The sequence below is a fragment of the Paroedura picta genome, chromosome 11, assembly GCF_049243985.1.
Source record: "Paroedura picta isolate Pp20150507F chromosome 11, Ppicta_v3.0, whole genome shotgun sequence".
In the NCBI taxonomy this organism is placed as follows: Eukaryota; Metazoa; Chordata; class Lepidosauria; order Squamata; family Gekkonidae; genus Paroedura; species Paroedura picta.
In genome coordinates this window covers 42,635,556-42,662,982 of record NC_135379.1, presented here as the reverse complement: position 1 = coordinate 42,662,982, position 27,427 = coordinate 42,635,556, and the positions used below count along the sequence as shown (strand labels likewise).

The following is a 27,427-nucleotide window of genomic DNA, read 5'->3' as shown; positions in this document are numbered from 1 at the left end:
TGCCATGCAAATACCTAGGAATTTTTTAGTGGGTTACTTCTTTACAAATGCAGACGTCACTGACAATTTCTTTTGGCTTTTGCTCCTCAAATTTGAGGGTGTGTGTGTATATGTGTATACCAACTGGGTTTTCCTGCAAATTTCTGGCTTCCTTTGGATGCCCAGAACTCTAAATTGTAACCATGGCTGGCCCCATTCTGAAGATTTATCTGCCTGTGTAGGGGTCAGCTCTTGGATGCTAGATATTAAATATGTTTTATACTCTTCTGTAGAGGCTTAGAATGACTAAATGCTGTCACAAAGATACTACATGCTAGGGGTATGCGGAGATGTATAGACAGCTGTTTTATGCTCCCTAGTAATTGATGACCCAGTCTAGTTCTGCTCTCCTCCAGATAAAGCTGCAGGCAACCTGTGACGGTGGATGAAGCTGAAGGCTTCAACCTTTCCAGTGAACTATAGATCCTTATGGCCCCTGATGACACGGGACAGCTTGTAGCATTTCCTTCCGGAGATATGGGTAGAATGACCTGCCAGTGGACTGAATTGCTGGCTGACTGTAAATATGTCAAGCCACAGAAGCATTCCAGCCACTGAGCTCAAAGCCCAAGATTTGATAGTCTCTACCTTACAGATTTGAATTGCCTTTACTAATGTTGGAGTGGACAGGCTGACTTTGCAGGACTATCCCTTTTTTCCCCATGTGGGTCAGTCCTTTGTCATCCTTCACATATTGTACTTCGACAAATCCGTGCTGTATGAATTTTGCAACCCACAACCACAGTAACAGGCAGGTAAATGGTACCTCAAAATGATGTAGTGTGGAAAAACAAAAACAAATATTGACTGAAACTTAAAAACGAACAAAAAGTGACATTTCGAAAAAAATAATCAATGTGTTTTGGTTCTATTGGATGGTTAAACTATGCTGATTTCAATTATTTCTGCTGATTAAATTTTCTGTTTCTGATTATATTTAAAACTGTACAAGGCACTTCATTATCCTACAAATTTACAGGTAGAGAAAGCATCTATTCTGTTTTGGGTTTTTAAACTTTATTTTATAGCCCCTTCTTCCTGAACGTTCAGGGCGGGTAAAAGCATAGACAAGAAAAAGCAAGATATGCGAGTAATTTGCATTTCCCAGGATAAAACCGATTGTGGCATTTGACGAGAATCAACCCCGCTACCCTTGTATGATATGACCTGTTTCGTTCAATAATCATACTCTAGATCTTTTTAAAATAGGAAGACTTTTATGTGCAGTGTGGGGTTTCAACGTGCAACAATATTAAACTTTTCTTCCTTGATCCTGGCACAATTAGGAAGCCAGGCAGAAGAGATTGATGATGCCACCGTGCCTGGGATATTAAGAAAATGCCATCAGCCTTCTGATAAAATCACAAGTAAGTATCAGCATGATTGCCCAGCTACCTAAAATGTATATCCTTCCTTCCCCCTTTGAAACTCTGCCAAAGGTGCATTGCAGCAACAGCACTGGAGGCCAGGATCTTGCTGCAGAGAGAAGAAAGTTAATTGGGACGGGACTTCGGGGCCAGCCGGGGCGATTACCTTGAAGCTAGTGGTGATGGATGCAAACTTGTTGTCTGCTGTCTCCGGATTTCCTATAAGGTAGTCCCAACTAGTGAACATTTTCCAGCTGAAAATGAAGTTCTCATCGTCCCCATCTCCTGTGTTTTCATGGGCATTCCGGGCCATCCTGCAGATAACAAGTTCACATGGTTGCTTGCTGCAAGTTATCCAGCCACTAGATGACTCTCTTCTGTCTGCAGAATTCTGGTCAAAGATTCTCAATAAAACAGGGCCTGGCTGCTTGGGTGTTAATAGAACAGGGTTGCTAAAGGGAGCACTGGCAAGGTTTCCAGCAGTAAATGCGTGAAGTGTGCAACTAGCAGATGAAGATTCTCACACTTTTACCCCTGCGTATGCATCTGGGAAACCTTATTCAAAGATCTATGTACACACCTGTGTATGCCTGGATGATCGATGCAGCACTGGGTGTGTCCCACAGCAATAAAAAAATGTAGCCCTTGGCTAAAGGAATGGAAGTTGACCTCAGATCGGGACTGGCCTCATGTTTGTCTGCATGTTGCTTCATACTTTAAGGGCCACGTGCATCGTTCTAGCATGCCAGTTGAGAACAGCATGATATTTCAGTGTGGTTTCAATGACGCAGGGTTAGCAAGGGCCAGCTTAGGAGACATCAGTGGGAATATTCACCCAGGCTGGCATCCCCCATCTTGTCCCTGAAGTGCTCTAACGAGGGAGCCTGGCAGCAAAAACATCATATTTGGGCCCAGCCTCACATGACATAGGTGATCTTTATCCCTCTCTTTGGGAAAAAAGCCAAAAGCTGCTCTGTGGAGGGAGATTTGCATTTGGAGTATGGGGAGGGGAGACCAACCCTCTTGCATTGTGTACCTTTTCCCGACTCAGAATCACTCCACCCCCTGTTTAAAAGAACACAGCAGGAGATGCTGAATATGAGTAGAGCATGGCCAGATTTTCAATCTCTCACCCGGTTCTCCTTACTACAGTGTTCATGGCTTTATACATAGAAATCCTATGAGCCTTCTTTGGTGAATCCCCCCCCTTCCTTTCTAACCAATATAAAAGCTGGTTGAATCTAACCCTACAGATCTCCCCTGTCCGGTGCAGTTCAACCCAGCAAAACTAGCAAATATATTAAGGCATTATGATTGTCAAAGCAGGATCCATACTCAGGAGAGTACAGGTTACATTGTGCCTTACCGATTACCTGCCTAAAAGGGTTTCCCTTGCTACTTGCTACAACAATTTTAGTACATTGGAAATTCCATTTAAAGTTATAATAGCTTTTTTATTTTTCAGTCATACTACTTGAAAAGGGACCAATGCATGAAAAAAGCCATAATACTTGAAAAGGGACCAATGCACAAAAATGTCTTAATACTTTAAAAGGAACCAATGCACGAAAAAAGCCATAATACTTGAAAAGGGACCAATGCACGAAAAAAGCCATAATACTATAGAAAGGGGACCAATGCACAAAGCAGCCTCAACTGTAATCCAAGACCAAGAAAGCTATGTTGAAGAAGCAGCCAAACTTACGATCTTATAACAACCATTAAGCTGTAGCCATACACGCCCACGACGCCAACCATGAAATAAGACATCGGCAACCGGTACTTTAGCCAGCCAATTGTCCTCTGGTTATTGTAGTAGCCATAGAAAACAGCAGAATACTTAATATAGCCCTAGAAAGACAGGGAAGGATAGCCAAGCTTCATTAAAGTTCATCGGTTTCATTTTTCTAAATGTTAAGCCTTCTTTGGAAACATACCAAAGGTCACAAAAATATTAAAAACCTTAGATCATGATAAATTATAACACAGGAGAACCATCACAGATACCTAATGCCGACCCAAATCTATGTCCCCAGGAGTCAAAGAAAGGCTTCCTGCAGTTTTACAAAGACAGGTGGTACTTCCTGTCTCCCATCTCCCAGACAAAATACTTCTCTTCCACTCGACGGCTTTTCCAACTTCCAGACTTTGCAAATCCATAACACGATATTTAAATTCTAGTATCTGTGAGCACCAATAGAATTGTCAGCTTTGGACGGCAGAGCAGGGTGATTGGCACACTACAAAATGCTGTGACGTCACTTCCGGTTACACACCCTGAAGTGATGTCACAGCATCAGGATGACTTTCTTGGAATTTCCAAAATCTTTGTGGTAAAAAGCATAAAGATATGGGGAGCTCCTAGAGCATCGCTAAAGATGCCACTTCTGGGTATGTAGCCTGGCGGTGCTGCTACCTCACTTTTTTCATCATGTTGCTCCCAGTATTCCATGGAACAACAGCAGGAGACTAGGGCAGGAGCTACAGGAGAGCCAGCCTGGTGTAGTGGTTAAGGGCAGCACCCTCTCACCTGGAGAACCAGGTTTGATTCCCCACTCCTCCTCCACATGCAGCCAGCTGGGTAACTTTGGGCCAGTCACAATTCTCTCAAAGTTCTCTCATCCTCACCTACCTCACAGGGTATCTGTTGTGGGGAGAGGAGAGGAAGGTGATTGTAGGCCACTCTGAAATTCCTCAAAACACGAGCTCTTCTTCTTTAGCCAGAGATCTGGCTGCCCTGGTGACTTTAGGAAGATCCCAGAGGCTTGTTTAAGAGACCCTATAAAATGACCTTCAGGTCTTTGGGAACTTTAATGCTCAACATGCAATGGATTTAACATGTTTGCTGCTCAATAGGATGCATTTTATTCACTTTGTAAGAAGGAATGACAGTGACAGTGACAGAAGGCTAGGCTTTTTTTATGCCTTGTGCTCTTACTGGTTAGCCTGATCACAGCTCTTTTGCAGGCAGTTCTTGCAGGACTGGGCCTCAATCAAGCCCCTGGAGGCTGAAGCCCAAGGATAGGGCTTCTTTTCAAGGTACTTAAGCAGTGAGTTGCAAAGTGTTTGCTTCTTTGTTCCCAGGTATTTAATGTGTGTCTGTTAAATTCTCCAGCTGTTTCTCCTCCCTGGAGGGGGGGGGGTCTATTTGTGATCTAAAGAGACAGCTTGGTGTAGTGGTTAGAAACATGGACTTCTAATCTGGCAAACCGGGTTTCATTCCCTGCTCCCCCACATGCAGCCAGCTGGGTGACCTTGGGCTCGCCACAGCACTGATGAAGCTGCTCTGACCAAGCAGGAATATCAGGGCTCTCTCAGCCTCAACCACCTCACAGGGTGTCTGTTGTGGGGAGAGGAAAGGGAAGGCGAATGTAAGCTTTGAGACTCCTTCAGGCAGAGAAGGGTGGCATATAAGAACCAACTCTTCTTCAGAACATGTTGTTTTTTATTCTTCTGATAGGAAAGTTAGCCTTTGCCTTGTACTAGGATGTTTTTAAAATGTTGGCTTTGAGACCCCTTCTCAGCTTGAGTCTGGAAATTTTATAGGGAAGAGTTTATAGGGGTGGCAGGGGGGACACCTACAACTTATTGCAAAACGTAATTATTGCAAAACTCCCACCAGTGGTAGGGGAAGGAAAATGGCAGACAGGCGTATGTGGACAGGGCAGAGTGGTGATACACATTTCCCCAAGCTCCCTTGGGGTAGAGTCTCTGTGATCCTACCAAAGATATGTGGAGGAAGCCCTCAGCTCAGTAGAGCTGGGAGAAACAGAGAACCGGGCAACTGCCAAACAATAGGGTGTGGAAGACCAAATTAAGCCTGCTGCCAATGTGTGTGTGTGTGGGGAAGGGGAGGGTTGGAGTTAGTGCTGCCAGCTCTAGGTTGGGAAAAACCTGGAGACTTTGAGGGTGGAGCCTGGAGTGGGTGGGATCTGGGGCAGGGAGGGACCTCGGTGGAATGTGATACTATGGAGTCCCCCTTGCAAAGCAGCCTTTTTTCTCCAGGGGAACTGATCTCTTTAGTCTGGAGAGGAATGATAATTCCAGAGGATCCCCAGGTCCCAACTGGAGGCTGGCATCCCTAAGCAAGAACTTCACATGAAAGCAACCAACGCACTATCTCTCTCTCTCTCTCTCTCTCTCTCTCTCTCTCTCTCTCTCTCTCTCTCTCTCTCTCTCTCTCTCTCAAGATGAATGAAGATAAGAAACTCCTTGATCGGGGGTGCAAATTGCTGTTTTCAATAATTTACCCAGTTGGGCAGAATTCTTGGAGGAGATGCAAAAACGACATCTCCCCCACGAGTTTTCCTTCTCAAATTATCTTCACCTTAAGGCCTGAGTGTGCCACCCTTAAAAGTAATATAGGAAGTGACTGTAATTATCTTCCAGTCTCCCCATTCAAATCCGTACTCCATGTATGCCCCTTCAGCATCTCCAGCAGGCAGTGTGAGCTCTCCTTCTCTTGCTGGAAAATGCCACAAGTACAAAAGGACCTTGGCCCTTGCCTGCCATAACAAAACTGCTCCCTTGACTGAAGCTGTAAGAACAGTGGCAAACAAGGGCAGCAAGAGATGCAGCCCTTGAGATTCTTCTAGGTCAGGAGCTGTTGTGTATGGCTGGGAGAGCCAGAGGCAGAAGGCACTGCGGAAAGCCAAACACAAAAGAGCTCTATCTTGTAGTTTGTTAGGGAAATAATTTTCAGCTTGGGGGTCATGCATGGCACTTACATATATGTCTCTCTCTTTTTCTTTCCTGTTACAAGAAAGAGCAAAATTATAGTCTCCAGAATACTGTGTCAGAAATGGTATCCTGAACCCAAATGAAACCAATTTTTGGATATTGCTATCATCTGCTATGTAACTCATTGGGGGGAAATGTTTGCTTTCATCCTGTCTCTCCTCTGTGAATTTTCTAAAGCAGGATCTGCTGGGCTCGGTGCTGACAATAAAACCTGACCTGAATAGCCAAGGCAAGCCTGATATCATCAGATCTTGGAAGCTTTAAGGCAGGGGGTGGGTAGGGTTGTATATTCAGGGGTGAGAAATTCCTGGAAATTTGGGGGTAGAGCTTGAGGTAAGGAGGGAGCTCAATAGTGCTGTGATGCTGTTGGGTTCATCCTCCCCAAACTGCCATTTTCTTCCTCCAGGGGATGTGCTGATCTGTAAACCACTCCCACGGGAGCAGTAAAAATAAAAAAGTAAGAGGTAAGTGTGTGGAGAAAGGGGCAGTCCGGGATAAAAACTTGAAGGGGCCAATCAGGAGCTGCTTTGCGGGTCCCGATTGGCCCCTCCGAGTGTCATTCTGGGGCCAAAGGGCCAATTGGAAGCCACACAGCACGTGCCTCCCGATTGGCCCCTTGCCTCATCCCAGACGTCAGCGTGCCGACCGCGTGAAGATTCGGAGCGAGGAAAGGAGCTGGGCTGCCATGTCGGAGACACAGCGGCCCAGCTCCTTTCCCCGTGCCGAAGCAGGGAGCCTGGGACGGGAGGGGACCGGGGAAGAGGGCTTTGCAGCAGGGAGGGAGGTGGGGGCGGGGCCAGGGCTGGGGGCGGCGGCTTGGAGAGGGCCCCTAGCGCCCGCTGTATTTTGAGTACAAGGGGCTTAAGTTCTAGTCAGTTATAATTCCAGGCAAACTCCAGGTTCCACCTGAAGGTTGGCAACCCCGGACTTCTGAATCAGGCCCCTGTAATTTCTGCCTCAAAGTCAGGCCTTGATGGCTTCATTGGCCAGTTTTATGATGTTAGAATATGAAGCCCTTTTTGATTCTATTTATTTCTGTTTCAATTCTAAACCTGAAACTTTCTGATACTTATTTTATTTAAAACCTATACATGCTGACTTTTCACACAAATAGGGCTCCAATGGTTTCAGTGGGCACCCCTCCTTTATTCCCTGAAGTTTTGGCCTTTGTTAAAGTTAGCTCGCTCTGGTTTATTCAAGCTTCTCACCTCCTCTTTGTCAGAAGTCAGTTCATGGCATTTGAATATGAAATTGTCTTTGTCTAGCACCTCACAATCTGGCTTTAAGTTCTTTCCTTGTGAAAATAAGCTGCTAATTGACTGAATAGAAATGTCTGAATACTTTGGTGGCACCTTAAAAACTGTGCTTCCTGGTGGGGAGCTGCGTTAGTCTTTAGCAGCAAAATACAACAGGGAGGGATGTCTAATCCATCAGGTGAAGTGAGCTCTGACTCTCAAAGACTTATGCTAATATGTTGTGACCTGGATAACCCAGGCAAGGTTGATACTATAAGATCTTGGAAGCTAAGCAGGACTGATTCTGCGAGTATTTGGATGGGAGATCTCCAAGAATTTGGGTGTAGTTCCTCCAGGGAACACTAGAGGTCAGGATGTAAAGTCAGGAGATGGTAAACCACCTCTGAATGTTCCTTACCTGGCACCTAGGCAACCGTACAACTATTAAGGTAGTGCATGGTGGCATCCGAATCGGCCGCCGCCGCACACAATCCTACCTACCATATGATAAATAAATAATGCTAGAATAAAATCTGTAGTCTTTAAAGTGCCACTGGACAACCCATCAATAGCTTTTGAAATTGTTGATTATTGTTAGGCTTAATCATATGGATTGGAACTTTAACATAAGTGACATTTGTTCAAACCACCAAAGAATTTGGCCCTCTTTATATAGGCAAGAAATCCCTTTGCTCGTTTACCTTCCAGCCAATCCTCCCTTTAGATTCCCTCAGAATGGTTCTTAAGGAGTTTTTGAAGTTCGCTATAAGTTTTAGGGTAAGTCCTGTGCTCCTCCCTAACTCCTTTTTTCTCCTTAATAGGTACCTGGCTCCATTTTGAACAATGGCTTGAATAAAGGAATACTGAAGTGAAAGTATGTTTTGAGGAATCTTGTCCCACCAAGGGCTCAGGTGAGACTTCTGTGGGGAAAAGCTTAGGATCATCCCTGTATTTTTGAAAGTTTTCTATTTGCTATCACCATATAACTTCCAGTTTTCCTTCTACAATACTTTAAAGTTTTTCTGTTATAATGTCATGCCTTGAGGATGTTTCACTCTTGTCTGTTGATGTCATGCTCTGGTTATACCAAATGAGTAAACCTCTAAAACAGAAAGCTTCTTTTCCTTTTAACAAAAGAATTAACACTTGTCTCAAGAGGCCTAATGAAAACATTAATTGATTGAGATACTGATGATGATGATGATGTTATCCGTTCAGTCGTGTCTGACCCTCAGGGATTCTATAGGAAAGTTTTCTCCATTCATCTCTGTCAATGACCGCTTCTTTCAGTTGGTTCATGGTCATCCCTGTATCGGCTTTGATCGTGTTCAGCCAGCGGATCCTTTGGCGACCACGTTTCCTTTTGTCGCTGACCATGCCGAGCATTAATGATTTTTCTAGCAAGTTTGATCGCATGATGTGTCCAAAGTAAGTGAGCTTTAGCTGTAATATCTTGCCTTCTAATGACATAGTTGGTTTGCTCCTCTCTAAAACTATCTTGTTGGTAACTTTTGCTGTCCATGGTATTCGCAGCATTCATCTCCAACACCTACCAAGCATCTAAAGGTTTTCTCGACCCTTGGCTTGGGTCCTGAATCGGGCCAGGAGGGCAGAAATATAGACTAGAAAGAACTCTTCATGTCCCAAAGGCCTGTGAACCACAGGGAATAACACTAGAGAGTAACTTTGCGTCGTATGGCAAGACGGGTGTCGACTAAGACTCAACTGGGGATACATTGGTTAACCTCCCCCACCCTAAATCACAAAAGGCATTGTGCTAAAGGTTTTCCCCAAGTGTTGGATTTACTCTCTTGAGAAGACTTAGCATAAATCTGAAGGCACCTACCTCAAAATCCCAGAGAACAGAGAAATCCATGGCAGTTGGCTGCTCAGCCCTGGGGACTGTTTTTCTAGGAATGCTTCCATAGGGTGTTCCCATTAAGATCTAGCACAAAGTGAATCCAAATGTTACGATGTGCAAAGTATTGCAAATACTTTTCCATTGATTTTCAACCCATACCCCCCCCCCTCCAGGATCGATGACAGAGCATGATCCTCTTGCTGGGGTGCCTGTTTCAAACAATGCATGATCTGATTTCTGTGAGTAGGCTGAATCACACTACTAAAAATAACGAACTGCAGGTAGTAGGGGTAGATCCTACTACCTGATGGAACAGAATTGGAAGCTTTCCTCCAGTCTCAGGAAACCTCCAGCCCCAATGGAAAATCACTCATGTGGGTGGAAAGATGGTTAGCTCCACCTCTCTTGCACTGCAGTGTCATCTTAAACAGAGTTATGCCCTTCTAAGTCCATTTTGATTGCAATGGAGCCCCCTTTAAGATTACATTGCCCATTCTGTGCACGTATTGCATAATGCACTTTAGAAATCGATTTTCCAGTTTCACACAGGAAAATCCAGCTGCAAAAGCACATTGAAAGTGCATTATCCAACGTATACAAAATGGGTATTGAGACCATTCTGCACACATTAGGTAATGCACTTTCATTGAACATTTGCAGCTGGATTTTCCTGTGTGAAACAGGAAAATTGACTTCTGAAGTGCATTGAAAGTGCATTATTTGCTATATTCTTTGAGAAGTTTGCATTATGTTTCTTTCCCTTTATACCAGGCTCTTATTTTATGTTGTTGTTATAGTGAACGTTATCTTGCAGGTTTTGTGTCGGCAGTCTTCCTGGAGAGAAATATTAGCAGATAGAGAATGCACAATAAAATCCTAATCACCCATACATTTAAGTACAATTTTTAATGCTAGCCATTATTTGTGGGGAGGAGAGGGCTAAGGAGGACATTTGACACTGCAGCAATGTGAATTCTATTTGTCTGGGGCAGATGGCAGAATTCTTGCTGTTGTGAACAGGGTGGATTATATCCCCCTTGAACGCAGTAAAAGGATTAGGTTTATATCTCTCTGCCGCACTCATCCCAGTACAAAAATTGGACTTGGCTCAGGGACATTTGTTCATGGCTTTGTGTTTCTTGCAGTATCAGAGTGTGTGAAATAATTATTCTCCTGTGTGTGCAAGGCTTCACAAGGGTGGGATCAATAGACAATAGCCACATGAAAGCACAAGAAAAAAAGGTTGTGAGTAACTGGATAACACTGTGCAATTTTGGTGAGTCCATAGTAGGTTATGAAGAAATAATGGGCTGGATCCTGCCAGCTTTTCTGATGGCAGAACAAGAAGCAGGAAGGATCATTTTGGCTAATTCCCCTCCTCACTTCCTCTCTGGTCCTACATGGCTTTTTGTCCCTATGGGCTCCATGCATTCTGGCCTTCCAAGGGGTCGAAAACAGCTTTTTGTCCCACTTGCACGAATTGAAAACTGGTTAGGATCCAAGCCATAGTTTACAATGGATGAGCTTTCAAGAAGGACTCAATAATACATGATGCACTTCTGTTATACTGGATGCCTGGTGCCTATTTTTGCATATAAGATTTGGACAATATATTAAATGGGTTAAGGGCTGACATGTACACCCAAGTACATTACTCTCTCAGCTCTTGTGGGCATGTACATGAATCTCCATTGTATTTAGAGCAATATACTGCAACTGGTGATGTCATATGATATGAAAACTCTACCTGTGATATTTGAGCTGTTTCAAATGCATAGTCACTGAATGATCACCAACATGATCCTGGTGGAATGAGCCCCTGGTCCTGGCCCCAACCTGGTGGGATGAGCTCCTGGAAGAGCTGAAGGCCCTGAGGGAACTTTCTGCAGGGCTTGCAAGATAGAGTTCTTCCGCCAGATCTACAATTGAGGCCAGGGCATGGAAGATAAGATGGGCCTCCTGGGCGATATTGCCATCATCGCTGCCGGTGGTTGTTGGCATATGTAGTCCCCTTGGCACACCAAGATGCACCTATTGGCTTTGGGGATAGGAGATAGATTTGCTGCTGGGATTTAATGGGGATATTTTAATGGGGATATTGTGTCTTTTATGTGGGGTTTTTATCATGTAACCCGCCATGAGACACCTTGCCATGAATGGCAGGATATAAATCTAATATAATATTGATGATGATCATCATCATCACCATCATCATTCGGGAAGTGCCCTTTTGGGGTATAAGAGTGAATTGGTAATCCTGCTCTTCATTATTACCATCAATGGCCAGAGAACATTTTTGTTATCCACGCATCTGTGCATACTTGAGAGAAATAGCTGATTTGTAAGTTGGTTATGGGTGGCATACAGCACCATTCAAAAGTGCTGTAAATATTTTACAGTACTATTAAATACAGATTTGCCTGTTTAATGGTAGTCATTCAATATTTGGCCTGCTTAGTGTGTTAACTATTAAACTCAATGTGGTAGAAAGGGAAGCTACAAATCAACTTTCTGCATTCAAATATTTGCTAGCTTTTAAGAACTGCACATGTCTAGGTTTTGTTTTGGGTTTTTTTTTTGTTCTTGTTGAGGCAGATGGTGTGCTCCCTGGAATCTTTCAAACAAGTTTTAACTTAAAGTGCTCAGTGGTAAAGGATGTGTCAGTAATGACCCATGTAGATGACACTAGAGCCATGATTTGCATTCAGAAGAAGAAGAAGAAGAGTTGGTTCTTATATGCCGCTTTTCCCTACCCGAAGGAGGCTCAAAGCGGCTTACAGTCGCCTTCCCATTCCTCTCCCCACAACAGACACCCTGTGAGGTGGGTGAGGCTGAGAGAGCCCTGATATCACTGCTCGGTCAGAACAGCTTTATCAGTGCTGTGGCAAGCCCAAGGTCACCCAGCTGGCTGCATGTGGGGGAGTGCAGAATCGAACCCGGCATGCCAGATTAGAAGTCCGCACTCCTAACCACTACACCAAACTGGCTCTCAAGCTAATTCCTTATTTTAAAAAATGGCTGATAACTAAGCTGGGACTTTACTTACAATGCGGAGAATTAGAGGGGACAGTATTAGTCCAGATCAGAGCCTTTTTTCAACCCCTCCAGAGCCTTTTTCAACCCCTGAAATATTTTTCAGGCTTTGAGGAACCCCAGAAGTGATGACATGCCCCTACAGAGAAGTGGGCATGGAAGCAATATGTGGGAGCCAGTCAACCAATCAACCAACCATTTACCACTTCCACTGTGGAGAAAGGGACTGGGCCTGTACAGCAACAGGGGAAGTGGGCTCCAATGACATCTAGTGATGTCAGGGGCCATCCAAGCCTCTGCGAAAGACTGTGTGACCCCTGGGGTGCAGGGGGGCAGTTAATTCTACAGTAGCTGCTTCCGATCGATACCAAGAAAAGCTGAATGCTGCAATCCGCATTAATTAAACAGGCATCTGTACAAACGAATACTGCTCTCACAGGGATGGGAGTGGGAGCTGCAGAGCACAGAAATCTTCCCTCAGGACCAGTAGCAATATTGCAGCACAACTCTGTAGGCTGCAAAATCACATGGCAGCCCTTTCCTGGAATTGGTAGCATTCAGGTCACAGAAAAGGATGGCATGTTTGAATGTCCCAGCCAGCCAGACCAACTGGAAGTTGTTTGTTGGCGGAATTGACCACTAAACCTGGGAACCAGCATTCCTCCCTGCCCAAGCTTTTTTGGGGATCTATTAGGAAGTCATCCCTAGGCCATCCCCTGGCTGTACCACCAGGCTCAAGACTTGGGATAATGAAAAGGAGAGTGAGTTTCCATCCCAGCCACCCCAGGATTATTCATTATTAAGGAAGAGCCATTCTTTGACTTCCATCCTCATGGTTGAAAAGCAGCACTGAGGTTTGCTGTGGAGGGAACACCTGTTACAGGGGAAAGGCTGTAGGTTAGCCTCTTCCTCAACACACTAATGCAGGGGCTCCTGGGAATTGTAGTCCATGGACATCTTGAGGGCCGCAGTTTGACTACCCCTGCACTAATGTATTGTATGCTGCTTTATTCATGTGGGTGACATTGCATAATGATACAAACGCATGCGACGGAATACTCCCTGCATTCAGACTGATAAGCAGCTAGGACCATTGCTTCCATACATACTTCTGGAATTATAACTAGTCCAAATATTAAGCCAAACAGGACCAGGTTTACACCGTACATCCACCGCAGAAATATGAAATAGGAAGCCACTGAAGAACCAAAGTGACCTTAAACAAAGAAAGGACGTCATTAGAAAGGTGCTGAATCCAGACTTTACTTGACAGAGTATAGCGCTACTTAACTTTCTGCTCACAAATCTTGCCCAGACTTCTGTTTGGAGACATTCCTTTGCGTTGCCCTTTCATATTTAAATAAGAGCAACTTGTCTTCAGCTCAGGTTTATAGCATCATCAGTGCCAGCTTTACCCTTTTCCCTGCTGAAAGCTTTGTTGGCTTCTTTCTACGTTGACCTGTCCTTTCTCCTCAGCCCATAAGCCTAGTTGGTCTTTCTCTGACAGTTGTCCTAGGAGTAGGGAAGGACTTCTGAGATGGGTATGCATATTGTGGGTGGGTCTCCTAGATTTAGGTCAGTGTTATCATCTAAAGTAGCACTAACATTGTAGCATATTCTTAGCTCACCTTCCTTCCAAGGAGATCAGGGTGGGGATCACCCCACATTTTATTCTCACAAAAAAGCAAATTAGGCTGAGACAAAGGAATTGGCCTAGTAGAGATTTACCTCTTTGTAGTTTAAGAACTACACCACTCTAGTTGACCAGACATTGCCCTTGTATAGCTATCCTGTTATAATTTCTCGAGGAAACTAGAAAAGAATGCGCATGCCACACATATCTGCCACCTCACAAGCCTCATGGTGAAGCTGACGTAACATATCAGCAGGAGCTGAATCCTCTAGTATATCTGAACTATGGAGATTGGACATATTGGGCATTCTTCACCCTCTGAAAATAACCCTGTGCAGGTAAAGTTTTTGATCTATGGGCTTTCTGTTGTGCAGTGGGACGGACTGAAATAGTGGCAATTATTCTGACGTGCATGTGGAGATCCGGGGGAAAACAACATCCCTTTTGTGTTGAAGGAGTTTTACAACTGACTATGGCAATAGAGTTGATCTCAACCGAATGGTGATGGGAGTAGGGATGGGCATGAACTGAGAAAATGCAGTTTGGTTTGCGGTTCATGGCCGAATCACAAAACAAACCAGGAACCAAACCAGGAGGCTGGTTCATGGCCCTGCTGAAAGGGACCATAGTCCCTTTAAATGTTGGTTTGTTGAAAGCTGGAAAAAACATTGTTCTGGGCTGTCTTCTGCAGTCTCTTTCTGTTTCTCATGAGAATTGCAATAATAGAGTAGAAGGGCAGGATTCCTCACCACTCAGCTGCTTTTCAGGCTGTCTTTAAAGTTTAAAAGTACTGCACAAGACAGCCTGAAACAGCTGAGTTCATGGAATTTTGTGATGGTAGACCGGCCAGAAAATGCCGATCATGATACATGAATGGGGCAAAATTTGTGACAGATGGTTTCCTTCAGTTCATGCCTATCCCTAGATGGAGGAAATTTTTTGTACAGAAGATTTCTATGTACATGCCATGCAATCAGCCTTTAGATTGGAGCAAGTGTCTGCAAAATTCACCATGGAATAACAACAACAACAACAACAACAACAACAAATAGTTGTTCAAATACACCTCAGGAACTGGGAGGCCAAGGTTTAATCCTTGTTCTGCCATGTAAGCTTGTTGGGTGATGATGGGCAGTCACTGACTCTCAACCTAACCTACCTAGTAGGGTTGTTGTTAGAATAAAGATGCTGTAACTGGGTTTGGGTCTTCACTGGTGAGAATAGTGGGTAATTGTATCTAAATAAATAAATGGGATATAGTAACATTGCTCTTCCACGCATGGAATATAAGAGGCTTAAGACTGCCAAATGAAGATTTCTAAAAGAACAAATAGGATGTCAGAGGGAGGCTTGTGTAGAAGAAGAGTTGTGTTTTTATACCCCACCTTTTCACTACCTGAAGGAGTCTCAAAGCAGCTTACAATCTCCCCTTCCTCTCCCCACAACAAACACCCTCTGAGATAGATGGGGCTGAAAGAGCTCTTAGATAACTATGACTGGCTAAGGTCACCCAGCTGGCTGCATGTGGAGGAGGAGTGCGGAATCAAACCCAGTTCTTCAGGTTAAAAGCATCTGGTCTTAACCACTAGACTATGCTGGCAAGCGTGAGCTGTTCTGAGAGCACCCTTGTTCTGTTGAATGTTTAAAACCGATTCAAATCTACTTTTTTAAGCTATTTCTGTAACAAAAGACAGAGGCACTCACTTACTTTCCACCTCTTTTATCTTCATTTCCCAAGGTATGCACTGTGTCTTAAAATTTTCAAAATCTCTCTTAAATTTGACCCATTTCTGGAAAGAAAAACAGGAGTAGGTAATTTTTTCCCCCTCTCAGGATGGCCAAGGCTCCTGGAACCCTTCAACTGTTTCACTGGTAGCCTGAAACCTGAAGATGAGCCTGGACCCAAAGGGCTGAGACTGACATGCAGAGCTCTTGAGTTATGAGAGAGGGGATGTGGGGACTTCCCCTGGATTCTCCTTCATAACAGTGATATCCAAAAGAAACAAGATGACTCAAGAGAGACCGAAATCTGATAAAGGAAACCTGCTGCACACTGAAAACCCCTAACTGCTGAAGAATAGTGGCCTTCCCCCACCCCACACACATACACACTTATCTATGTTCTAAATCAGATTCTTATTTCAAGTGCCAATCCTGCTGAATGAGCTTCATAGCTCTCTAGGCAATTCACATTTTATGCATGTCTGAAGAAGTTGAACTTTTAAAGCCCAGGGGCTGGCCTTTCTAAGGTTGCTATGCTCAAATTTGGGATTGGTTTTCTAACTGGATATTGCCTACCTATGAAACATGAGATAAACAGCCCATTTTGAAGACTTGAACTATTTCCTGTAGATGATTTCAGGCCAGCAATAAGGCTAGACTGGTTAAGATGCTGGGGATCTGCAACCAGACCTCTAGACTTGAAGCTCTGATGAACAGAAAGAAGCCCTGAGAGTGGGATTATGCAGGCAGAGGTGTTTGGTCCCATGAGAAAGCCATGCATTTCCCCATTGGTAGCAAGCAATGGCTTGGAAAGGACCAATTTATGTCTGGAGAAGGATGTTTGGGAGAAATGGATATCCTCCTCACCCAGTTCTCCCATCCTGTTCAGTGTCCTCCCACAACTGCCACCCAGTAAAGCTCAAAACACATGGGAGATCTAATCACTGAAATGGACTGTCTCATTTGGTTGGACCACTAACAGTGCTGGTGCAGGAGGGGGCTGAGTCCAGGAAAGTACTGATGCTCAGTGAGATCCTGGCTCAGGTGAGATCTTCCCATCAGATGCTCTGAGCATCTACATTCCATATGTTCTCAGCAGAGGAGACGGGACATTGTTGAACTTGGCACACTAAGTTTTGCTTAGGAAGTAGTCCTAGAGGCCTTTCGCCATTTGTTCTCAAAGTGCAAGAATTATAGCAGGGATGCATGCATGTTTCCTCATGGCAGCATGGTCTTTGGAGAAATATTGCATTTCCCCAGCACTGGATGGCAAGGCAGTATTTATGGGCAAATGCAGTTCTCCCATGGCTTCATCCCCAACTAATGCATCCACAACAGTGTGGAATATTGCTGAGAGCTGTCAATTAAGCAATGGCTTTGATGTTACTAGTGATAAGTAAGACCCCTAAATTGGTTCTTTACAACACCCCCAAGGAAGTGATGTTCAAAAAAACATGCACGTGTGCACACAATGGAAAACTGGACAATAAGATGGGAGCTCCTTCTAAGCAGACATGCATGGTTCTAATGAACATGCAGAACAAAACATCTGTAGGTACAGTTGACCCAGATTCACATTTCAGATTGAACCTGAACTAGTTCTGCCAACTCCAGCTTGGGAAAGTGCTGAAGATTTGGGAGCAGCATTGGGGCGGACGAGGGAGTTTGGGGTTTGGAGAGAGCTCAGCAGGGGTGTGATGTCACATAGTCTACCCACCTGAACTGCCATTTGCTGTGGTGGTTTCTATGGTGCAGAGATCGGTTGTAATTCTAGGAGAATGCCAGGCTCCACCTGGAGGCTGGGAACTCTACACTTAACTTCAGTCTAAAATGTGGTTTCCATAATACTAAGCATATTTGTCCTCTTGGATCCCAGCATTTGCAAGCTTAACTGAAGAGATAAAGGCTTTTAACTTCCTGTATAAACAAATCTCAGAAGCACAGACCTTCCTCCCTTTGATCAGGAACTCTTGTGGGGCTTACCTTTGCCATCATCATTTTATATGCATAGAGTTTTCGCCCTTTCCCCTTTCCCAAGGCGCCTTCAAACTTCTCGACAAAAGCTTGGGCCTCCCTAATTTGAAAATTAAAAGGTGGTTATACTTTTGAAGAAAACATTGATGTAGGAGATTGAGCATTCATGAATGTGTTTCAGAAATGAAATAGGAGCCTTACAATCCCAAGAGACTTCTGAGCAATGCTAAACTCAATTTCATGGTCTTAGCTTCATCATAGAGTAATTTGCAGTCACATCATCAACATTACATGGATAAGTTCATATGTGAGATTTCTCCTCCAAGGGTATTGCTATGGAATGGCTTCAACAATCTCCTTATTGCGTCCTCCATCAGACAGAGGTTATGTTTACCCAGAAACAAGTCCAGTTTTATCCACTGAGGATCCAAGCAAGGATTCTAATCTTGAAATTGTAGTGTTAGAGCAAGGGTCTCCAACCTGTTTTAGTACCTTTGGAATTAGGACACAGGGTGATTGGTGCAACTAAGGTGGCTACTGTGAGAGCCAAAGCTACACACAGACACACAAAAGGACAATTTTTAAAGTCCTAATCTGGTTCCTACTTTCTTAAAATACTTTGCGGGTGCCAGGAAAGAGTTGGTGAATGCCATGGCTCACATTGGGGGGCCCTGACTCAAGAGGGAGGGGAATATTTTATTACTCTCACAGATGAGTAGCACTACTTGTAGCACTATTCTAAATTGGCACCCAATAAAATATGTTCCCCTTTTAACTACTCACAACTAACACTTGCAAGTATGAAGAATCTTGGGAAAGAGCCCTGATGAATACTCATGCCCACAACAAAAGCATGAATAATCAAAGAAGAGCAGAGCATTTAGTTCAACAAGGTTTGTGAAAGCCAGGCTTTTAGACTTCTCTTTCGTTAAAGCAATAAAGTGAGCCTGGATTGGGCTGAAGAGAATTTTGTTCATGATCTTCACTCCAGTAACCATAAATGATCACAGACATCTCCGTTCAAAATTCTGATGGCCAAACCATGCATCCAAATTCAAATGGTTGCTCTCCCGAGACCAGTAGCCTGAAACTGGCAATAGTTGCTTAGTGGAATGAGATCCTGGGGCCCTGATGGAACTTGTAGAGTTTCAGAGGGCCTGCAAGTCTGAGCTCTTCCACCAAGCCTGCGGTTGAGGCCAGTGGAAATACAGTTGGAACATCTGATCTGGGCCTCCCTTACCTTCTGTCCCCTCTCCCTTCCCCTGGAGCTAGTGCTCTAGACCAGTGGTTCTCAACCTTCCTAATGCCGCGACTCTTTAATACAATTCCTCATGTTGAGGGGACCCCCAACCATAAAATTATGCAAGGGTTCCTTCACAGAAATTAAACTGAAACTGACCAATGTTGTGAAGATCCATTGTTCATGACTGTATATAAATTGTTTTTTTCCTGGGGTTTCTCAGTTCAGTTCTGCTTCTTGTCCCACCATGCTGATCTCGCTCTTTTCCACTTGCAGGAGGAGTGACAAAAGTGGCGGTGCCCCCCCCCGCCAAGTTGCTTGTCCTGCTGCAACCCCTGTGAAAGGGTCGTTCGACCCCCAAAGGGGTCCTGACCTCAAGATTAAGAACCACTGCTCTAGACTGTTCTATATTACTTGTTTTAACTGTGTGGTTCTACTGACGATTGATGTATTTTGGTTTATAAATCAATGTACTCTTGGTTTTTTAGTTTTTAAACCAAAGTGCACCACCCTGAGACAACTCTGTTGTGAGGGGCTGGTATAGAAGCTCTAAAATAAATAAGCATGAATTCTTGTGAAATGGTGTAATGCTGTGCTGGTTGCTAAACACACACCCCGTCTCTCCCCCTCTCTGTGATGTGTCAGTTGCGAAAACCCAAAACCTCACCTGAGCACTTTTAATTTCTTTGCCATCCGCCAGGGTTTGTTCCTCATTACAGAGATCAGCTTCTTCTTTTCCTCTACCTGTTCTTTTAGTTTGGACAGCTCTTCGTCATTCAGAGAGTCGTCGTCTGAGGAGCTGGATGCAGAGGAGGAACTATTGAGAACAAAAACGGGAAATAACTGTTTGAGGATGGGCTGGGGTGACAAGTCATAATAGGAGCTTGAACTAGGGTTGTGCATGGTGGCATCCGAATCGCCCATTCCAGGCCGACGCAGCCAGCGCTGCACCGGGGGGGAAAGGAGAGGCGCGGGCGCGTAATGCGGTGCACATGTGTGTGTGCACCACGTTACGCGCCTGCAACCACACCTCCCCTCCCATCCCCGTGGCACGGCACTGGCTGCATCGGCCTGGAACGGCCAATTTGGACGCCGCCATGCACAACCATAGCTTGAACGTCTTTCACCTATCTCAACAGCATTCATGTACGCAGCTATTGCATGCAGAGGCTTTCCATTGCAAAGACAGCTTTTGGAGTATTTATCAATATCAGTATAAAACTGGCAAAGGTAGCTGTTCAGCTGTCCACAGATGAATAGGTAATATGTAAATTAAGTAACTATCAGGCATCCTATTTAATTTGTTTCTTTCTTTGTTTGTTTGTTTGCTTAGCCTGCTACTTTCCATAGTACACCTGTTGTGTTCAGGCCTTGAGGGCCAGAGAAAATTAGCTTCTTGACCATTAGCTAATTGACCATGATTCTGCAGCTGCTAATGAACTGTGAGGAGATTCTCCTTTGGTAACACACCCTGCCCCTTAAGGGAGCTGCACACACGCACACACACACACACACACAAATCTTCCTGTAAAAATATGGAGGTTTGAATCCTACATCGTTGCTTTGCCTGTGCTTCTCTCTGGGTGGAGTGGAAGTGGTACTCTGCTGCAGAAGGCACTTCCCCAGTGCCATGCATGTTTGCTTGCACCAGACCAATGTTTTCAACTTCAAGGATTCTCAAAATGCCTAGGCACAAAGAATGTATTCCTCAGTGGTGGGCCACCTCTGCGGTGCCAGAGAGAAGCATGCATAGAACAAGAGTATAGGATTCAAGCCTATCTCATCAACTATGCCAAAGATCTAAACATAAGGAATTCTGTCAACTGGAAAAATAGGAAACACGCAAAAAAATGATGATAGAAATGGGACAAAAGGCATTAAATGGTGAGGGGTAGGCACCATTTTCCAGGGCTGTTTTCCCCTCCTAGCCTATCCTTGCCTTGCAGACCTGAAAATTTAGAGTTGTGTGTACCTTTTTGAGTTCAATTTACTTTGTGCATTGGTGTCATTGTGCTGTGTGCTTTTGTGATCCTGTCTGTCAGCGTTATGAACCACAGACAGGGAAATGCTCGATGCCATGATACCAGGATGCAATGGGAATGCTGCAGTTAGGGGAGGAGAAGTGGGAACATGAGAGAGATGGTCATTTGGGGGATAGGCTGCCCTTTGCCGTCTGTAAGCATGCATCTCTAGGGACTCTCTGTCTGTAGGAAAACTTAATGTGTAATGCTACCCAAAGTGCTGGTTACCATGTAACCTTATACAGCAATTCCCTAAGTGCTTCCTGAAGCCAGATACTCCTGTAAGTGTTTGTTTGCTTCCCACAGTTCTTCTATCATTGGACTCTCATGGCAGGATCTGTGGACATCCCAGGAGGTCTCTTACCTAGGAACTGACCAGATCTGTTTGTTTAGAAGAAGAAGAGCTGTTTTATAGACATAAGGAGTTCCAAAGTGGCCTTCAAACACCTTCAAAACAAAAACTGGCCTTCAAAACCTCTCCCCACAACAGTGAGGTAGATGGGGCCGAGAGAGAGGTGAGAGAACAGCCCTGAGAGGACTGTGACTGGCCCAAGATCACCCAACCTGGCTGCATGTGGAGGAGTGGGGAATCAAACCCGGTTCACCAGATTAGAGGCCACCACTCTTAACCACTACACCACCAACACCGGAGGCCTTGAGGCAGCCACAAGCTACAAATAAGGCATTAAAAGAATAAAAGTAAATGAATAAAAACAACATTCAGCAGCCAAAAAATTGATATATATTTTTTAAAAACAGCATTCAGGCTAGGAGCAGACCATAAAAACAGCTTTAAAAGATGGAACTCCTTATAAACCTGGCCCCTTTAGGAGAGTAAGGTAAACCCCATGCATGCTCAAGGTGGGCAGGCATACCAGAGGTGAAGAGCCACCACTGGAAAAGCCTTGTCTGGAGTTACTATACGAACTCCATTGTGCAGGTGGACACACAGGGCTCAGCCTTATGCCTAGTTAGCAAAGGTTATTGTGTTATTGCCTTAATATTTATATAGATCACTTGTCCACGATGCACAAGGCCACAAGGCACAATAAAAGCACTTACAGTTAAAAATCTACGAATCACATTAAAAATGTAACTCCTGCAACAAATACCACCACTAGGTGTCCATGAGATGTACCTCCAGACAATGCTGGGGGCTCCCATACGCTGTGAGAATAGGTTACACTTATTTTTAAAATGTATTTTTGTTAGAACATTTATCTGCCACTTTCCTACAGAACTGTTCTCCAAGTAGTTTCCACTGAGAGCTATTAAAACCTCAACAAAAACATAACAAACGTTCACATTGTTTCCTAGGGATTCTGGGAGCCCCTGGGTTAGGAAATATCATTATTGGTTGCTTATGAAATGCTCCAGGGCAGACCCTTCAGGGGAGAGACACAGACAAAGGAGGAAGATTCAACAAGGAAATAGATTTCTGGGTAACTTGCAAGGGCTCTGAAGACTGGGGCCCTGTGGACTTTTAGTAGTAGTAGTAGTAGTAGTAGTAATACAAGAGAATTAGTAATTGGTTGGTTTTTGGTTGGTTTTTCATATTTTCTGCAATTTGTTTTCACTGTTCACAAATTGCTCAGATCTAGATTGTGAGACTTTAAAGAGGTAGCAGAGCTGTGGGTTGTGGGTTTTTTGTGTTAAAAAATCATCACAACTACTGTCTGTGTTGAGGTCTGCAAATCATTTGCAAACTACATTTGTTCATCTGGACACTTAAAACACCTTCCCTTGTCTGCAAAATGTTTGCTCTGAAACAGGGCCAGCCTATCCAAGGAGCAAATGCTACAGGCCCTGCACTTCCAGGGTCCAGAGTCTCTCTCCTCCCCATTCCCCCCTCTTTAAGGACATTTGGAGCGACACCCTCTTCCACTATAGGGTCCCCTATGCCCCCAATCTGGCTGATCCCATCACAGTTGTACTGTGCTAGGGCTCTGCAGATCCTTAACCAGGCTCTGCTGCTAAAGGCCCCATCAATCCTTAACCATTCCTGTCCTATACTCAACTCATTGAATGCATGGTAATGTTACGGGGCCTTTCAGAATCTAGCTCCCTTAATAACATTTGCTTGTTTACCAGTTAAGGGTGAAAATCAGACTGATAGGCATTGACACCGCTGTGTAAAAAGAACACTCTCTTTATCACTCACAAAGGGCATGTGCTTTTGATTTGATTTTGGATGTATTCGATTTATAGAACCACCCCTCTTGGCACAGCCAGGTGCACTTAAATCACCGTTTCTGTCAGCAACGTGCTGCCCAAGAAAGGATCTGATTGTTTTGTTGAGGTCATTGAAAAAGCATGTGTGGCATTCCAGACTGATGGAAGGAGAGCATCTTTCAGTGATAATTATTGGTACCCAAGTACCAAATGTTGGAGCCCTTGGCAAGACATTGTGCCTGGAGCTTGTTAAAGCTCCCTTACCTCTCTCCTGCGTGTTTCTTCTTTTTCTTATCCTCCCCCTTCGCCTTCTTGGTTGATTGCTTGTCCTGGTTTTCAGCATCCTTTTGGTCTTTGCTGGAGCCTCTCTTGCCTCCCCTTCTCCTGCCTCTGCCTCCTTCCTCCGCCCCACTGCCTCCATCAGGGTCATCTGACCTCTGAGCGTTCGTTCTGTTGGCCCTGGTCCACCTGGTACTCTCTTCATCCTCTTCTTCACTTTCATTGTCGGCATCAGTTTCATTCTTTTGGTTTTTCTTTTCCCTGGCCGTTCCCTTTCTATTCCTCCTCCTGGCTGGCTTTTCTTCTTCCTCCTCCTCCTCTGTCCTCAAGGGAAGCCATGTTAGTTCGAAACAAAACAATTTATACCATTGTAATAAACAACTGCCTTTCATCAGACAAATATAGATGATTTCTGGACATTTGTGTGAATACGTCCAAATATTGGAATGGAGATCAGACCAAGCACTTCAGATCTTAACTGAGTAATACAAAAGTATATCCATGAGACCTGGGCATCTGTCCTGACTCTTGCCTAGAAGAAGAAGAAAAGTGGGTTTTTATAAAAGTGGGTTTTTATAACCCACTTTCCTCTGTCTTAAAGAGTCTCAAAATGTTTTACAATCTCCTTCCCTTCCTGTCCCCACAACAGACACCTGGTGAGGTAAGTGGGACTGAGAGAGTTTGGAGTGAACTGTGATTGGTCCAAGGTTACCCGGTTGGCTACATGTGGAGGAGTGGGGAATCAAACTGAGTTCTCCAGATTGAAAGTGTGCTGCTCCTAACCACAACACCATGCTAGCTCGCAGGAATAGCCTTGATGGTCCTTCAGAAGAGCCATATACCATTTGCTGGGTATTTAAGGTACAAGACAGTAGATGAAATAAAAAGAGATAATGAGTTGCTCATGTGTAAAATTACACGAATTTAGTATTTTCTAACATCATTTCCTGAAATGTTGACCTGCAAAGTGGGGCCTAAGCAACTGTCCACAGGCTTTGTGTCATGGGAGTTTCCTGCTTAGCCCCCCCCCCACTGTGGCTCAAGGAACCCCCACCCCCCAGCAGTTGGGCCAAGTGGGAGTCTGCAGTTGATGGGAGAATGGATGGAAACCGCCATTCGTTCTTTGGAACTGTGTGGTTGGATTTCACCCACTGTTCAGCTCTATTTCCATAGTTACCCACAAGTGTGGCTTTAACACAGTTCACAAATAGCACAGAGGATAGATGTTAAATCGTTCCTAAATGCCAGAGGAATTAATTGGAACGAGCTACCTTGTTTGGCTCCTCTTTGGTTCCAGGCTGAACAAATACCTAGTGGGATTGCATTAGGTTTCGGGACACTCTCAGGTCTGGCAACTGAACCGGATGATCTGCTAGGGTCATACCCGCCTCCCCATGATTCTTACAGTCCTTATCCCAAGCAGAGATGTGTGGTCTGAACCCCTCTGATTGTTGATCACATCAATAACATTTGCCTTATCTCACACCAAAGCATTTCACAAATCAGCTGGGCAAAGCTTGGCCTCTATATGAAAGTCAGACTTTCTCTTAGACAAAATACCCGGTTGTTGAACCCCTGTTTAGATTGCTGGACAAAGCTTGAGTCCCACGGCACCTTGAAGACCCACAAAGTTTCATTCCGGGCCTAAGCTTTTGTATGTAAGCTTTTGTGCCACTTGGACTCCGACTTTGTTCTGTTCCTTCAGATAGAGAAGGCTACCCAACAGAAGCTATCTGCTTGGATTGCTAGCAGCGTGCCTCCATTTATATGCACTGCATGTCATTCTTAAGACAAATAAATTCATCTTTTAACAGCATCTTTCCAAAGACAGGGATGGTTAATCTTGCCTTTACCTTCGCTGGCAGAGTCACTTTGCACCTGTCCATCAATCTCCATCCCAACTGCAAGATAAAAACCAATGGAGTGATCACACTTATTGTCGTCACTTTAACACGCAACCGATTACTCTTGGAGGGGAAAAAATGCAGCTTCCTTTTTACAACTTCAGCTAGGCAGAGCAAAATGCTTTTTTAAAAAGTGGGTACAGCTCTATCATGTATGGCTTTGACATTGGGAGCAGTGTGCAAGCCGACAAAGTTTGCTGTGCAAAATCGTACTGAGTACATACCATTTGGACATTGTATCTGTATCAGAGACGTTTTATTTCCCCCAAGATGCAACCATATAAGAACTAGTAGCTAAATACCGGTAAATCTATACAGATACAGAAGCCTTTATTGGCATAATGAGCAATACAAGTAGGGAGATACAAAGTAATAAAATAAAAAATCAAGCAGAGTTACGCAGTTTCGTTAAAAACAAGGAATTAATTCTAAAAACCTTGCCTAAAAATGCTGCAGTACGGGAGATTCAAGCAGGATCCTTGCTATCAAGTAATTTATTAGCTATTACGTTTTCATCACAATGGAATTGAAAGGAGGAGAGAATGTCAGATATCACATAGCGGAATAAAGAGAACTTGGGGCAAAACAAAATAATTTGAGGAATAAGATCAGGGACCATACAACCATGAAAACATGATCTCTCCACTAAATGAATACGGTTAAACCTCCCTAAGAGAATGTTACAAGTGAAAGAGTTCAGCCGAGCAAGCATGAAAGCTTTCCTGTCGGAGTAAGCTTCAATAATAGTAAGGTGTGTGTGTGTGTGGGGGGGGATAACTTTATATAACGGGATAATATTCCATACATGGGGAGAGCAAGATGGAGATGTAAATGACAATAAAGAACATTCAATGTCCTCCAGTCTCCTTACTATGAGCTTATATATACTTTTCTCCTCGAGATCCATCAAAGAGTGTAAGTCTAAGCCCAATGAGAGGAGTTTGTTAGAAAGTCTAGGAGGCCAGTAAATCTATACGCACCGTTTTCCATGATGACCTGCAAGTCACATTTCTTCTTCTTCTTCATGACGGTTATTTTCTCCTCTTCTCTATTTGCAGTCCGTACACTTGCTCAAGGACTTTATCCAGCAATGACAGGACATTGTCTGCCAATTGTGTGCAGTCCACACATCTTTTCTTGTGTTCTTCCTCGGCTACCCTCTGGCATGTACAGAGCAAGCCACCAACAAACCTGCAGCAACTAGTCTTGTGTTGCATAGAGCCTTCAGCTGGATGGGCTTGGTGCTAAGAGGAGATTCACAATACTAATCCAATCCAGCCACTTTTCACTCTGATCTTTTTTCAGTGCGGGAAGCACCTGTGGCATCGCGTTGCATGCCATTATTTAAACATGAAGGAAAGCCTGTTGGAGATTGCTTGGTAGTATAAGCTACCAAGGGAGACGCAAGTCCCTTCCAATACAGATCCAGCCACTTGCTTAACGGCTGCTTGGACATATAGCTAGGGCAGGCAACATTGCCGCACTCTCTGCTTCACGTCATAATATAATATAACCAACTGGGAATAATAATAACAACAGCAACTTTATTTTTGTAGCCTGCCCTTCGCAGCTGACTCAGGGCAGGGAACAATTAAAAATATACAAAAGAATTTAATTTACAAAAACAAATCTACTACTATCAAATAAAATGTATTTAATACAGCACTATAGCCAGATAAAACAGATAGTAAAAAACACTGGGAACCGATCCAAAAATTTAAAATATTTAAAACTGCATGATTAATAGGTGCACTAAAATTGCATAATAAAATTCCTCCAAAACACTTTTAATTGAGCTTGAGTGATCTTTCCCGCATGCTAAGCACATGAGCGCAAAATCTGGCAACCTGCTTAATAATATGGACCTTGCTGTTCCACAGGAGAAAAATATATTACTAAAAACCTTATAGAGAGGGGTGTTAAATTTCTGTTGGGCGACTTGAGGTTTTATGGATGGGATTTCTCGAGGAGAGGGGCTAGCATTTCCTTGGTGTTAATTTCCTGGACTGAACTCCAGGCCTGGCAGAACGGCTGAAGGTCTTGGAGGGCCAGGATCTCATTAGGGAGAGCATTTCACCAGGCCAGGGCCAGGGCCGAAAAGACCTGGACCCTGGTTGAGGCCAGTTTTCCTTCTTTGGGGCCAGGGATCCTGAGCAAGTGCTAATCATTTGGGAAATTTTTTCTCAGTCCCCTTTTTTCTTTTCTTT

At 44.1% G+C, this 27,427-nt stretch overlaps 1 protein-coding gene across 1 annotated transcript in view; it reads right to left on the bottom strand.

The window, feature by feature from the left end:
- LOC143820172 (transmembrane channel-like protein 2) overlaps positions 1–26,425 on the bottom strand; it is a 50,290-nt gene extending 23,865 nt beyond the window's left edge. The window contains exons 1-10 of the mRNA XM_077302638.1: positions 26,201–26,425; positions 25,129–25,217; positions 23,302–23,633; positions 19,512–19,661; positions 17,614–17,704; positions 15,617–15,698; positions 13,385–13,491; positions 9,228–9,326; positions 3,112–3,257; positions 1,573–1,720 (exon numbers count right to left, since the gene is read on the bottom strand). Coding sequence (XP_077158753.1) covers positions 1,573–1,720; positions 3,112–3,257; positions 9,228–9,326; positions 13,385–13,491; positions 15,617–15,698; positions 17,614–17,704; positions 19,512–19,661; positions 23,302–23,633; positions 25,129–25,217; positions 26,201–26,246 — 1,290 coding nt within the window. The 5' untranslated portion in view covers positions 26,247–26,425. The remainder of the gene's footprint in view (positions 1–1,572; positions 1,721–3,111; positions 3,258–9,227; positions 9,327–13,384; positions 13,492–15,616; positions 15,699–17,613; positions 17,705–19,511; positions 19,662–23,301; positions 23,634–25,128; positions 25,218–26,200) is intronic.
- Between the last annotated feature and the right edge of the window lie 1,002 nt (positions 26,426–27,427).